We start from the raw sequence: 12,838 nt of genomic DNA on the forward strand, positions 1-12,838 counted from the left end.
CACTGTCATGGTCCCTGGGGTCTTCGGTTCAATGATATGAGATTAGTCTTGCGTTTGTAAGATTCTTAGGGTTTCAGCAGAGTGAAACAGGCATGCACATTCTGAAAACGGTTTCAGGGCAAGCAAGTGGGCATTGTCCAATTACAAACCGAGCCATTAGCATTGAAAAGGCATCTTCCAAAAATTTGAGTTTAGGTTCTCAGCTCAGTCTTCAGAAGCCACTACCTCCCCTGCATTTAACTAAACCATAGAGTAGAATGAATAACATAAAGATCTGTTCTGCAGTTCTGTATCCCCAGAGAAGGTCTCCAACAGAACATAGAGAAGAGTAGGAGGGTTTAATTTTTCCTAAAACAAAGTAAAACTTTAGATGCAGAAATGACCCTCTGCTGAGTTTTAAAAATCAGAGGTTTGGGGCACCTGGGTGGCTCAGTTCGTTAATAGTCCAACTTCAGCTCAGGTCATGATCTCGGGGTTCCTGAGTCTGGCCCAAAGTCGGGCTCTGGGCTGACAGCTTGGAGCCTGGAGCCTGGATTCTGTGTCTCCCTCTCCTTCTCTGCCCCTCCCCCACCTCTCTCTCCCAAAAGTAAAATAAAAAACATATTTTTTTTAAATTCAGCTGGTTTGTCTTCCTCGTTCCTCCACATTCTTTCCTTTCTTCTCTTTCACATGCTTGTTCCCTTGGCCTCCCCCAAGAGCCCCCTGTCCTCATGCTGTTCTAAAGCCCCTACTGTCTCTCCCCAACTTCCCTGCCTTCCCCCTTCGTGTGAAAACTATTTCCTTGTGCAGGTAATCTCAGTGCTGATTTAGGAGCGGCTTTTTCAATTTTCATTAGGTTAATGAATCCTAATCAGTTTTTAATTAGTGGAATCCACCACTATGAGAGTAAGCATTTCTTCAGGAGGACAAATGGAGTGGGTTTTGCGACAATCAGCCGCTGCACGCCAGTCCTCTAGCTATTTTACAGCTCCATCTCGTCCACAACTTCTGAGCCTGTGGCTTTGCTAAAAGCTCCAGAAATTCTTACTGTAGCTCCGCAGCTGGAGTGGATGGAACAGGGCAGGGCGGGGAGGGCAGCTCTTTCCCCAGTCACTTCAAGTTTGTGCATTGCCTGTAATGATTTTGGTGCCAAGGGAAGAGTTTTAATACCTCATAATTCTTCTGTTTGATATGTCTGGCTTCCCTATTTGATTCATATTTAAAGAAAGGCCACTTTAGTGCCTGCTCTGTGGGCTCTCCCATTTAATCTTTAATTTTCAGGCATTGAAGCCACTACGTTTTTATATATATTCGTGTGGATTTTTGTCTTTCAGGATTTTAAAAAAAGGCACCATGAAGCCACTTAGACCCTGATTTTGGAAAGATAAAGGAGGAGATATTTTGCACTGTTTTATATACAGAGATGGAAAGCTGAAAGAATCTTAATGTTTGGATGGGGAAAATGGAGCCGCTAGTTTTTTCCATTCATTTTTTTTATGTTTTATATTATTTCTGAGATAGAGAGAGAGAGAGAGAGAGAGAGACAGCATGAACAGGGGAGGGTCAGAGAGAGAGGGAGATACAGAATCTGAAACAGGCTCCAGGCTCTGAGCTAGCTGTCAACACAAAGCCTGGCTCAGGGCTCGAACCCACGAACTGTGAGATCATGACCTGAGCTGAAGTCGGTCGCCTAACCGACTGAGCCACCGAGGCGCCCCTCCATTCTTTTAAAAAACAGTTAAACTGTGGTTACAATTTCTTAGTGGCCTTCATTGATAATGGAAGTCATTTACTGTTCATGATTTTGTTTATTGGTTAGAAGTCTATCAGTAACATTTCCTACATATTATTCTTCATTACTAGCAAAAGTTTTCACTGTGCAGTGGTACTTGCCCCAATATGAAGAAACGTACAGAATACCCTGAATAACTGTTTATTCCAGAACAGGTTTTTCCTTTATTCTCCTAAGTCTCATTCTTTATTATTTCATCTGTACTACAAGGGCCTTAATTAGGTTTCCTCGTAAATCTAAGGCTACCCAGGAAAGTATGAAATCCCAAATTAACCAACTAGCAAGTGCTACACGTTTAACAAGTGGTTGGATTCCCTGACACCACTCTGAAACACAGGCAGCTGTCATGCTCTCTTCACAGTTGCACAAATCTAAAAGCCCGGCAAACCTGATGTGTCATTCCTCCCCGGAGCAGGGGTGAGTGCGGGAGAGGCAGCAATGCTGCTAGGTGTCTGCGTGTCAGATCCGGCAGAGGGCGCCTGCGAGTCTGCGTGCGTGGAGAAGGGAGCCGGCTGTGTAGCTCCTAAGGTAAGAAAGTGAAATCATTTCAGTATTTCCCTACTGCAGAGGAAACATTTAAATACTGAGACGTTATCAGTATATTTGTTTACTAAACCGTGAAATGACCCAATCTATTAAAATGTGTGTCTGCCTCTATTTAAGTTTCCTTGGCAGGAAGGTGGCACCTGAGTTCTTCATTTACATATTCCCAGAGGCTCCCTGGGGCCCAGTTGACCCTGATTAAGTCATAGATGACTCAGGTTTCCAGGTGGCTTTCTTTCTTTCTTTTTTTTTTTTTCCTCCAAATCTCTGTGAGCTTTTTGAATTCTCCTTCAACTTTACAAACTGAAAGTTGGGGTATTTCTTCGTGGGCAGAATCAGTAAAGAAGTCCTCAATATACAATATGCAAATCATAAAAAAAAGAAAAAGATAGAAAAATGGACAAGACATGTAACAGATATCTGATATACACAACGACTAAAAAGTATATGCAAAAATGCTCATCACTATGAAATTTTTTAATGTTAAAATAAAATATTTTAACTATCACACTGGCAGAGTTTTGAAAGATTAATAATATCTAGTATTGTAAAAGATGTGGGGTAACAGTTCACACACACCCACATTCTCTCAGAGACTCACATGTCTAGAGTCTGGAGGAGATATCACCACAGATAAAATTGGATCTTTAAGGGTCAGGGTTTGGAGAAACAGTATTTTCATTGTGTATGTGTGTAAAAAAAAAATACTTTATATGTAAACTAGTATATATAAGCATGAAGTATATACTTTATGTATACTTCTATGTTGATGTTTTGCAACATGCATAAAATATTTTTGTAAAAATAATATTACATAATTAAGTCTAATGTTATGCAAAAGCTGCTTATTGTATTCATTTTTGAAAATGCTTGAAAATATTATAGTGTTAGAAACATTGATTAAGGAAATTTCTACTTATATATATCAGTAAGCAGGAAAATTGGATTGTATTCCATAATACAAATCAATTACAATCATAAATTAAATCACACATACAGATTTTATCCCAGTAGATAATTCAAGTATCACTGGGTAGCAAAGTTATTTTGTAGGGGGATAAAATGTCTTATTTTATCTGAAAATGTAGGAAGTCTTCCAAGCTAACCTCACCATCGTATTATTGTGTCAGTGCAAGTTTGTATTTTAGTATTATTCATCCTTATTTCCAGTCTATTCCATTTTAAACATTTTCTCCTCACATTCTGCTTCATAAGGAATAGGATATGTGTGTGCTTGTGTACATGAAGCAAAATGAGGAAACTTTAAAATGGAAAACTGTGTGACATTACTCAGCCAGTAAAACAGTTTAGCCTGGAATGTTCTACCTAACCATTAACATCCTCGTTCTCCCATTTTTTTTGTTAATATTTTGGGCGATGGATCCAAATGTTTGCAATGTTTAGATAGATCCTAGCCACTACTCTGCTAAGGTGGAAGGAAAAAATGGAGCAAAGACTGAATTTACAGTTCTGTAATCAACATAAGGAGACATTTATCATTTATTTAACTGCTTATTATGGCCAATAAACTTCATCATTATGGTACTCAAAACATTACAATGTACCCCTCTGCCAAATTTCTGAGATAGTGTTAAATTTACTTGTTTTTCAAACTAAGATTAATAGTACTGTTAGGCAAATAGCTTATTCTCTAATCAAAGTATGTCTATAAACCTGTTTGCCTCCAAAAATGACAACATAGCACGTTATTTCAGAAAAGGCATAAATAACCCTCATGATGGTTGACTTATGTGCCAAATACACTGGCAGACCTAACATTAAATATATAACGAGCAAATCACAGATTTACTGGAATTCTGAAGAGTGTCAGTGGTCTTCCCTGGTAAAACTACCTCCCACATCACTGGTATTTTGCTATGAAAGTGGCCACATTACCTAAATTCCACCATAAGACCCACAACCTTGATTATTTTTTAAATGCCAATATCTCTGGAGGAAATTCAAACAACTAAGCTGGATTATTGATCCTCAGTGTGTTTTTTAAAAAATAAATTGTTTATCTCCAGTAATTTTCTGATATTGAGATTTTGGAGTTCAACAATGAAAGATTCTACTTTGGAATTACAGCCAAGGAGGGAAGACTGACAAAGTCCTGAAATGAGTTCTGACAGATCTGGCATCACAGAAATCCCACGTGAGCAGAAAGGGGATGATGACTCAGGGCATGTAGTTCAGTGGCTACTGAAGAAACTCCCCTCCCTTTTCCAACCAGTCTTCCTTACAGGGGCTTCCCTGTCTCCCTAACCATCATCTCCTTAACAACGTGCCTTCATTACTTTGATCAGTCAAAATTTCATGAACACCTGGATGTTCTACACTTTCTGTGTTTGAATGAAACCACATATGTAGAAATTGCACACTTATTTGAAAGAAAAACAGTTCTGATAACTTTCAGATTCAAAAAGAAAGACAAGTTCTCCTAAACTCATTTCAGTTAACACCTCTGTGCCGACCTGTCACATTAAGAGTATTAGCATTATCTGAAGAGTTCAGGAAGTCTTCAGTTGAAGGATGGTCTGGACTAAGAGTAGGCGTGGTCTCTTCAGTTGAAGGATTGTCTGGACTAAGAGTAGGCGTGGTCTCTTCAGTTGAAGGATTGTCTGGACTAAGAGTAGGCGTGGTCTCTTCAGTTGAAGGATTGTCTGGACTAAGAGTAGGCGTGGTCTCTTCAGTTGAAGGATTGTCTGGACTAAGAGTAGGCGTGGTCTCTGAGGAGTTATTTTCTCTTTCAGAGATGCTTGCAAGTGAGAATGTAGTGATGCGGGCAGGTAAGGGGTCGCTTGGAGTCAGAATATTGGGCTCATCTGTTGAATTCAGTCCTATGATATTCATGGGAGATGTAAAAAGGAAAGCAAAATAAATACATGAATCATATCCTGCAACATATACTCATCTGAGTTAACTAACTCCCCAGTTCATTACAGTGTGTATATAAATATATATATATATATATGTGTGTGTGTGTGTAAATACACAAAACATATAGACATGATTTTTACCATGTATATTTTACCAAATACATATATACATATGGATAGAAGACAGATAGATAGATAGATACATACATACATACATACATACATACGTACATACAAAGACTTAGATGTAGTGGCTAAAGATACAAATGGGGAAATAAAATTGAAAGCAGCTTCCCTAACCTCTTCCCTTTCAGTTGCTGGTTTCCTAACTGTCCAAAGCAGTTGGGTTCAAAAGGATGGAGCAAACATATAAAGAAAATTGATAACAAATTGTAAAAAAACAAAACAAAACAAAACAAAAAAACTTATCAATGAGCACTAGAAAAAGATAGTTTAAAGGAGATTGNACCCTCACACTGATTCATTTTCGGAAATCAAAAACAAAGCAAAATTGGATAGAAGACAGGGAAACAAAATTCTCAAACAGATACACAATGGCCCAAGTCTACAAAAATGTTTTCGACTTTGTGATAATATAAGACACACAAATTGAGATATTGCAATAACACTTTCCACTGTTTCAATTCACTTCAGAAGACAAAAACAATGTGACCAGGTAGTGCTGAAATAGGGAACCCATAGCTGATAGAAGTATACAACTGATAAAAGCCTTCTGCAGGGCACATTAGCAACGCATATTAAAAGACTTTAAATCTTTTGTGTTCTTTTACTCAGAAGGTGTATTTCTTTATAGAAGAATGGGGAGAAATACACCAAAATTGTTATTTAAAAAAAAAAAACACATTGTGATCTCTGGATACTAAGCTTATGAAGATGTGGGTTTTTCCCCTAAATTTTCTATGTTTAACGTATATTCATTTCAGTGAATCATCAAATTTATGTTTTTCAATATTTAATTAACAAAAAATTATATATCACACAAGTATTTTAACAATTCAGTCCAACAAAAATGAGTAAGACAAAAGGGACCAATTATGGAAGGAAATTGAGGATGGGAGGAACTGGAAGAGATGAAAGGATTTTAAGGGAATTAAGAAAATGGAAGTAGAAAGGACACAGAGAAGTCCTGGCTTCATTCAAGGTGAAGTGAAATCAGTGTTGACTAAGTACAGATAAAAACCATCCAAGCCATAGTGAACTGCCCCAACGCCCCAAGCACGTAAAATAATGTAGAACTCTTCTGTGGTTACTGAAATCCAAAGTGATAGTACATTTGTTACGGTTGTTGTTTTCCAAGGAAAATTTTCAGTCTCTAGAATTTCGTAATCTAATAACACACAAAGCCACGTATTTACTAGCAAACCTCTGCCCGTAACACACGCCAACGTATCTAGTGAAGTGATAGGCAAGTCACTCCTTCCCGTCTTCAGTGTAAAATCCTAAATCCTACTTGACATATTCTCTCACCTGCTCTATGTTGAATAAAAAGAAGGGGCAAGGGTGGCGGCGGCGGCGAAGACAGGAAGAAGAAAGACAGGGAGAGAGATTAAGAAGATGAAAAGGAGAGGAGGAGGTGCTTAAAATTCTGTGCAAGAGCATTAATGTAGTTTCCTCACTATAGACTTGAACAATTATTAATTTGTTGTTTTTCGGTTAACCTGTCTTTGGTTTTGGCACAATTCCAACGCTCCCCTTTGCTCTGAGAGAAATGTGACATTTTCCCTTTATCACCCACGCCCACTTATCTTTTAGAGTTGAATTACAAAAAGACTAGAAGGAAAATCACGCCAAATACCTCCCATAATAGTGTTATGCTTTGTTGAAGAGCAGCATTCCTAAAGATTGTATCTCATCAAGTAACTTCAGTCCAAGGTCTATGAAAAAACAGTATTCAGAAAACTACCTTTCCCCCTAGAAGCCTTAATATTCTTGCACACATCTTAACCTCAGTTCACCTCCCCTGGTTAAATAAACAAGACTTTAATTCAGGATGAGAAAACATGCTCCAATTGTACATTGTCCTTTATCTTCATTTTGGAGATATCACTGGTTTCCACTGATCACATTTCCTGTTCATAATATTTGCAAGAGGCCATTCTCATTTGCATTTGGGGGCACTATTTTGACTTACCTGATGTCATCATTTGGAGGCTTTTTATAACAGTGCAAAGATAATGGAAACTTTCTCAGTAAGGTGATGAGCCATCTAGCATTTTAAGCGTTCATCCCCTATTTCTACCTCATTCCCATTCCCCTCCTGCAGCAATAACCAGTTTATATGATTGGAATGAACTTCATCATTTGTAAAAGGTGGAGATGCTAAAATGCACGAGAGTAGCTGGCATAAACCAATCATATCTTGCTATGCATTAATGACTTTCATGTATTTATAAAACTTCTCTGCCATAGTATACAAACATAAATTCCAATAGTACATATTTTAAAAAATAAGAGAATGTGCTTCTTATGCAGGTTCAAGAGCATTTTGTTAGTATTCACATACTTCCTTGTTTCCATAGTTCAGAATGAATTTTCGTTAATTACAAAACCAATTCCTTTAATAACTCAATTCTCAGAACATTTTGAATGTACGTAACTACAACTGTGCATTATAATTATTAAATCAGAATTGTCTTAGTGGCTTTACTTACCTTCTTAATGCATACTATCAACTGTATGATGAATCAGGAAATCAGTAATACATTTTATATTACAATAACATTTAAGTGATATAACTTATTTTTAACCACATGAAATGTACTTTCCTCTCTTATTTTTGAGTGTAATATGTACGCATTTGTTTTTAACATCTTCATTGTTTAAATTTAATCTATCTCAGGATTAGAATACTCATTATGACTATTAATTCCATTGTGACAATAGAATTTGGAAATGATTATTATAAAACATCTTACTACTCTCAAAGTTTTTTTTAATATATTATATATATGTATATATGTATTTAAGCATTTATATATATACTTAAGCATATATAATATATTTAGAATTCTAATTTCTCAGAAAATTCCTATGCCAATTTTTGAGTATAAAATTTTGCAACCTAACTTGAATTATTTGTAATGTTAAAATTTAAAAAGAGATTAGAATCCTGTTATGCAATTTGTTGTCAAGTTTAAGAAAAGTTATAATTTATACACAATAACAAGTATACAAATAATACATTCAAGTAGTTATCAAACTTTATATCTTATAAACAGGAATATTAAGAACAAGAAAATATCAAGAACATTTTTGTAATTCAAGAAATAATTCATAATTATAACATGTGTCCTTATAAAATTATTTTACTAGACAATAATGGAAAACTCTATTAACATTAAATATATATATATAAACTTTGCAACAAAATAATAAAATAAGTAAAATGAAAATATTAATTCTTACCAGTATTGGAGCGAGTGCTGTTTTCTCCTGAAAAAAGGAAAACAAACATCTCTTAGAAAATTTGAAATTTCATTATATATATGTAAATATGTTAGATTTACATATATACATCATCTCTAAGTTAGCATTCACAAAGTGACAATTTTCTGTACCTTTTACCACTGAAACTATATTCCTCCTCTTAAGATCATGTTTACAGTGTCCAAGTGTGTCAAAACTATGCTATTAGTTTTTTAATTCTCAGGTAAAATAAAAAAGTATTAGAGTAAAGGAGAGCTATTAGAATTAATTTCAAGCCTGCAAAAGATTTTGGACTTTTTCCTCAAATGCATTCATTTATTTAGATAATAATGATTATTTATTGAGTGCCGATTATGTGCTATATGCCACATACTAGTGATATAATATGACCATGATAGAGAAATTTCCTGCTGCCAAAGAGCTCAGTTCAGTGTGAGATACAGACCAAAAAATAAAGAAAAGGAAGGAAGGAAGGAAGGAAGGAAGGAAGGGAAAAAGAAAAAGTCTTACAGTGTGATGGCCAATGAGACAGAATGCACTATAGCAGCACAGTGGGGATGGGGGCACCTGGGTGGCTTAGTCAGTCAGTTAAGCATTCGACTCTTGATTTAAGCTCAGATCATGATTCTAGGATTCTGGGGTTGAACCCGACATCAGGCTCTGCACTGAGCATGGAGCTTATTTAAGATTCTCTCTGTCTCTCCCTCTGTCCCTCTCTCCAACTCACACTCACTCTCTCTCAAATAAATTTTTAAAAATTAAAAAAAAAAAGAAGCACATAGGGAGATCACCTAATTTAGACTTCCAAGGTTGGTGGCCAGCTGGCAGAAAAGGTGACGGAGAGGGTTTCTTAGATACATTTAAGGCGTGACTTAAAGGATTATGGACAGCTAGCTCAGTCCTAGAGGAATAAGATGTTGACATTTATCTTAAAGGCTTTAAACAGCCATCAGAAGAAGGTGTTCAAGGGTAGGTCTATTGGAGAAGAATTTCAATTTTTGATTGACCTTGTTGTAAAATGGGAAATAGATTATCAGAAGGCAAAGCTTGGGACAGAACCATCAGGAGACTAAAATAAAAGCTTATGAGAAAGATGATGTTCTACGTGAAGAAAATCATGAAAGAAAGAAAGAAAAAAAGAAAGAAAGAAAGAAAGAAAGAAAGAGAGAGAGAGAGAGGGAGGGAGGGAGGGAGGAGAGAAGAAAGAAAGAAAGAAAGGAAGGAAGGAAGGAAGGAAGGAAGGGAGGGAGGGAGGAGAGAAGAAAGAAAGAAAGAAAGAAAAAAGAAAGGAAGAAAGGAAGGAAGGAAGGAAGGAAGAAAAGAAAGAAAGAAAGAAAGAAAGAAAGAAAGAAAGAAAGAAAGAAAGAAGGAAAGGCAAGAAAAAAATCTGAAACCCTTTGGAAGTAGTCATCATGACCTTGTAAATCTTTAGAAGTAAGAAAGGCAGAGAATGAGTAATAAGAGAAACAAGATTGATAGTTTAATATACTAGGCAATTGCAGTAGGTACATTGTGGAAGCTTTCACTAAGCTAAAGAAGAAAAGCAGAAGAGACAGGGACAGGAAATTTTGATATTCTTGAGACCTCTATGTAAAAATGTTTAGTAATATTTGGAGGTGGAGGTTGGCAGCTCAAGATATCCATCTGGGCTGAGGCTACGGATCAGCATATAGAAGGATATTGTAGCTATGGTGGTGCAGGAGACCCCCAGTTATACAAAAGGAACGTTCAGGATACAATTCTGAAGTTGAATAAGCATTTAAGGAAAAGGCCAGCAAAGGTGACCTAATCTTCTATGTAGGAGGGAAATCAAAGTCAACATGAGTTACTAATAGAGGGTGTTTCAAAAAGGGAATTAATGAAATCAAATAAGATGAGAGCTTAACATGGATCACTTAGGTTTATCAGTGAGTTTGTGGGAATGTTGCAAAGGCCGGTTTTATTGCCGTGATTGGAACTAGATTCAGTCTGCAGTGAGTGAGACATGTTTCATCCCCCCTCTTAGTAAATGACTATGAAAAAGGTCATAAAATCCTTTCCCAAATGACAGTCAACTGATGTGAAAAAGAATCAAACATCAGATTAAAGAAAGGGTTGGCTAGTATTTAAGGCACCTTGAGATTTTATTTTTTGAGGATAAACTGATCCGAAAACCTTGTCACCCCTCAGAAGTACCATCAGATGGCTAGGACCCAGCATTTTTCAGTGACATTCCCTGGTTTATTCCTTGATATAAAAAGTATTTTTGTATTTTATATTATATTACATATATTATATATAAATGTGTATTAAAATATACATCATTAAAACATATACTGTATCAAATATTTTCTTATTTTCTAATTATAGTTCTCTATTTTTCTTAATCATTCATACTTAATATTGTTTTTAATGTACATGATTTGGATTTTTGTCCCTCCTCTTGTTTAGTCAGCTATTATCTTTCTATCCCATATAAAATAATGTTTTGATTTTTTTATATTATTTTTATTTTCCTGTTAGTAGTTTTCTCTGTTTTATTTTTATTTCCTTCTAAGTTAAGTTCTTAGAATTTTTTTCGATTTGCAATAGAAGTATTAAGAAAAATTTTAAAAAGCTTACTATAGGAGTGACTAACAGCTCTTGTGTTTTAAGTGAAAGAAGAATAACCCTCATGATAATTGTAAAGAATTTAGCAGATTGCCACATTCAAAGTATTCGAGTTAGTTCAAGTGTATAAATACACTTCATAGAATACACCTCTCTTCTTTATTTAGGAAGTATATAGGTTTTTAAATATCTAAAACTATTTTGATATATCCCTTCTCAATATAAACACCTAATTCCTTGGAACTTCAAACAAGTTAGTTTTATTTAGTTAAGTTCAAAACCTGTCTATTGTTTTGCTGTCCTGATATTAAGCGCTGGGTTTGAACATGTAACATGCATGGTCCTTTGCTCTAGGAAAAATTACAAACTGTAAGATATGTAAGCATAGTTAGATATCTACATATATGTAGCTCCAATGGTTTGAAAGATAGATGACAGATGATAGATAGATAGATAGATAGATAGATAGATAGATAATAGATGATAGATAGATAGATGATAGATAGATGATAGATAGATAGATAGATAGATAGATAGATAGATAGATAGATAGATAGATAGATAGCTGATAGATAGCCGCTCCAATATTGTGCAAAGACATTTAAGTCATAGGTGAATCTGATTATGACTAATAATTAAAATTCCTTTCTTTGGAGATCAGCAAGAATGACACAATATGAGGAGGAAACGAGGCAGCTGAAGCTTCGTAGCTAAAAGTCTTGCAGGTAATAAGTGGTAGATATGTAATTGTTGAATGGCTTTGAGTATGTGTAAATGCAAGAGAGAAATCAAACAGAACTGAGGACAATACCTTTGGGAGAAGAGCCAAGAGCAAGCCCTTATAGACCATGAAAAAAGATTTAATTTTTTCCTGAGAGTGATGGAGGCCATTGAATCAATAAATATGAAAGAGAAAGTGAATAGATTTGATGACAAAGAAAGGAGGAATTTTAATGTTGCCCTTACTAGACCCATCACTAACTCCACAGACCACTATACTCTATTATTCTGATTTATTAGTTACCACCAAAACATGTAGCATAAATGATATAGAACATGTTATGAAAAGGAATTATGATTTGTCACATATTCATTATGGAAATAGAAAAAGACTATTGGGATAATAAGGAAGCTTTCTTTTTAACATTAAAACCATGAATAGTAGAGTTAAATATGCTAGAAATGTTCCAAACAGTAGACTATTCATCAGGCCGCATACATGTTAAACGCCCCAGAGATGTTAACTTAATTCTAAGTGGTTCAAAACCCATGAATGTTTTTAAAGAAAATATGTGATATATAGTATTTCAGTTCAAGTTTAGAAAAGGAGACAGGGTAAATTACCAAAATGGGGAAGATGATTTCTACAGATGTATCTTTTTAAAGAATAATTTAGAAATGATACGTTATTATTATTAATTGCTAATATGTATGGAGAGTTCATGGTGTACAAGGCACTATTGTAAGCCTGTTGCTTGTATTTTCTCTCTTAAGGATCACAACACGCTAAGCTAAGAGGCTTAGTCAAGTGTCTTGGCTAAGTTCGCAAGGCTAGTGTATGCTAGCCCAGGCTTGAACCGGAGCTTGTCTGACTCTGCAGACATTGCTG

At 35.6% G+C, this 12,838-nt stretch overlaps 1 protein-coding gene across 5 annotated transcripts in view; it reads right to left on the reverse strand.

The window, feature by feature from the left end:
* Window positions 1-12,838, reverse strand: part of PTPRC (protein tyrosine phosphatase receptor type C) — a 123,670-nt gene that overhangs the window by 58,922 nt on the left and 51,910 nt on the right. For 2 of the 5 annotated variants that reach the window (XM_077775148.1, XM_077775147.1), the window contains exons 3-5: window positions 8,620-8,646; window positions 4,789-5,154; window positions 2,160-2,294 (exon numbers count right to left, since the gene is read on the reverse strand). In XM_077775148.1, the coding sequence (XP_077631274.1) occupies window positions 2,160-2,294; window positions 4,789-5,154; window positions 8,620-8,646 (528 nt within the window). The remainder of the gene's footprint in view (window positions 1-2,159; window positions 2,295-4,788; window positions 5,155-8,619; window positions 8,647-12,838) is intronic. The other 3 variants (XM_077775151.1, XM_077775150.1, XM_077775149.1) reach the window with 2 other exon arrangements.

The sequence above is a fragment of the Crocuta crocuta genome, unplaced genomic scaffold (genome assembly GCF_008692635.1).
Source record: "Crocuta crocuta isolate KB4526 unplaced genomic scaffold, BGI_CrCroc_1.0 scaffold207, whole genome shotgun sequence".
NCBI lineage: Eukaryota > Metazoa > Chordata > Mammalia > Carnivora > Hyaenidae > Crocuta > Crocuta crocuta.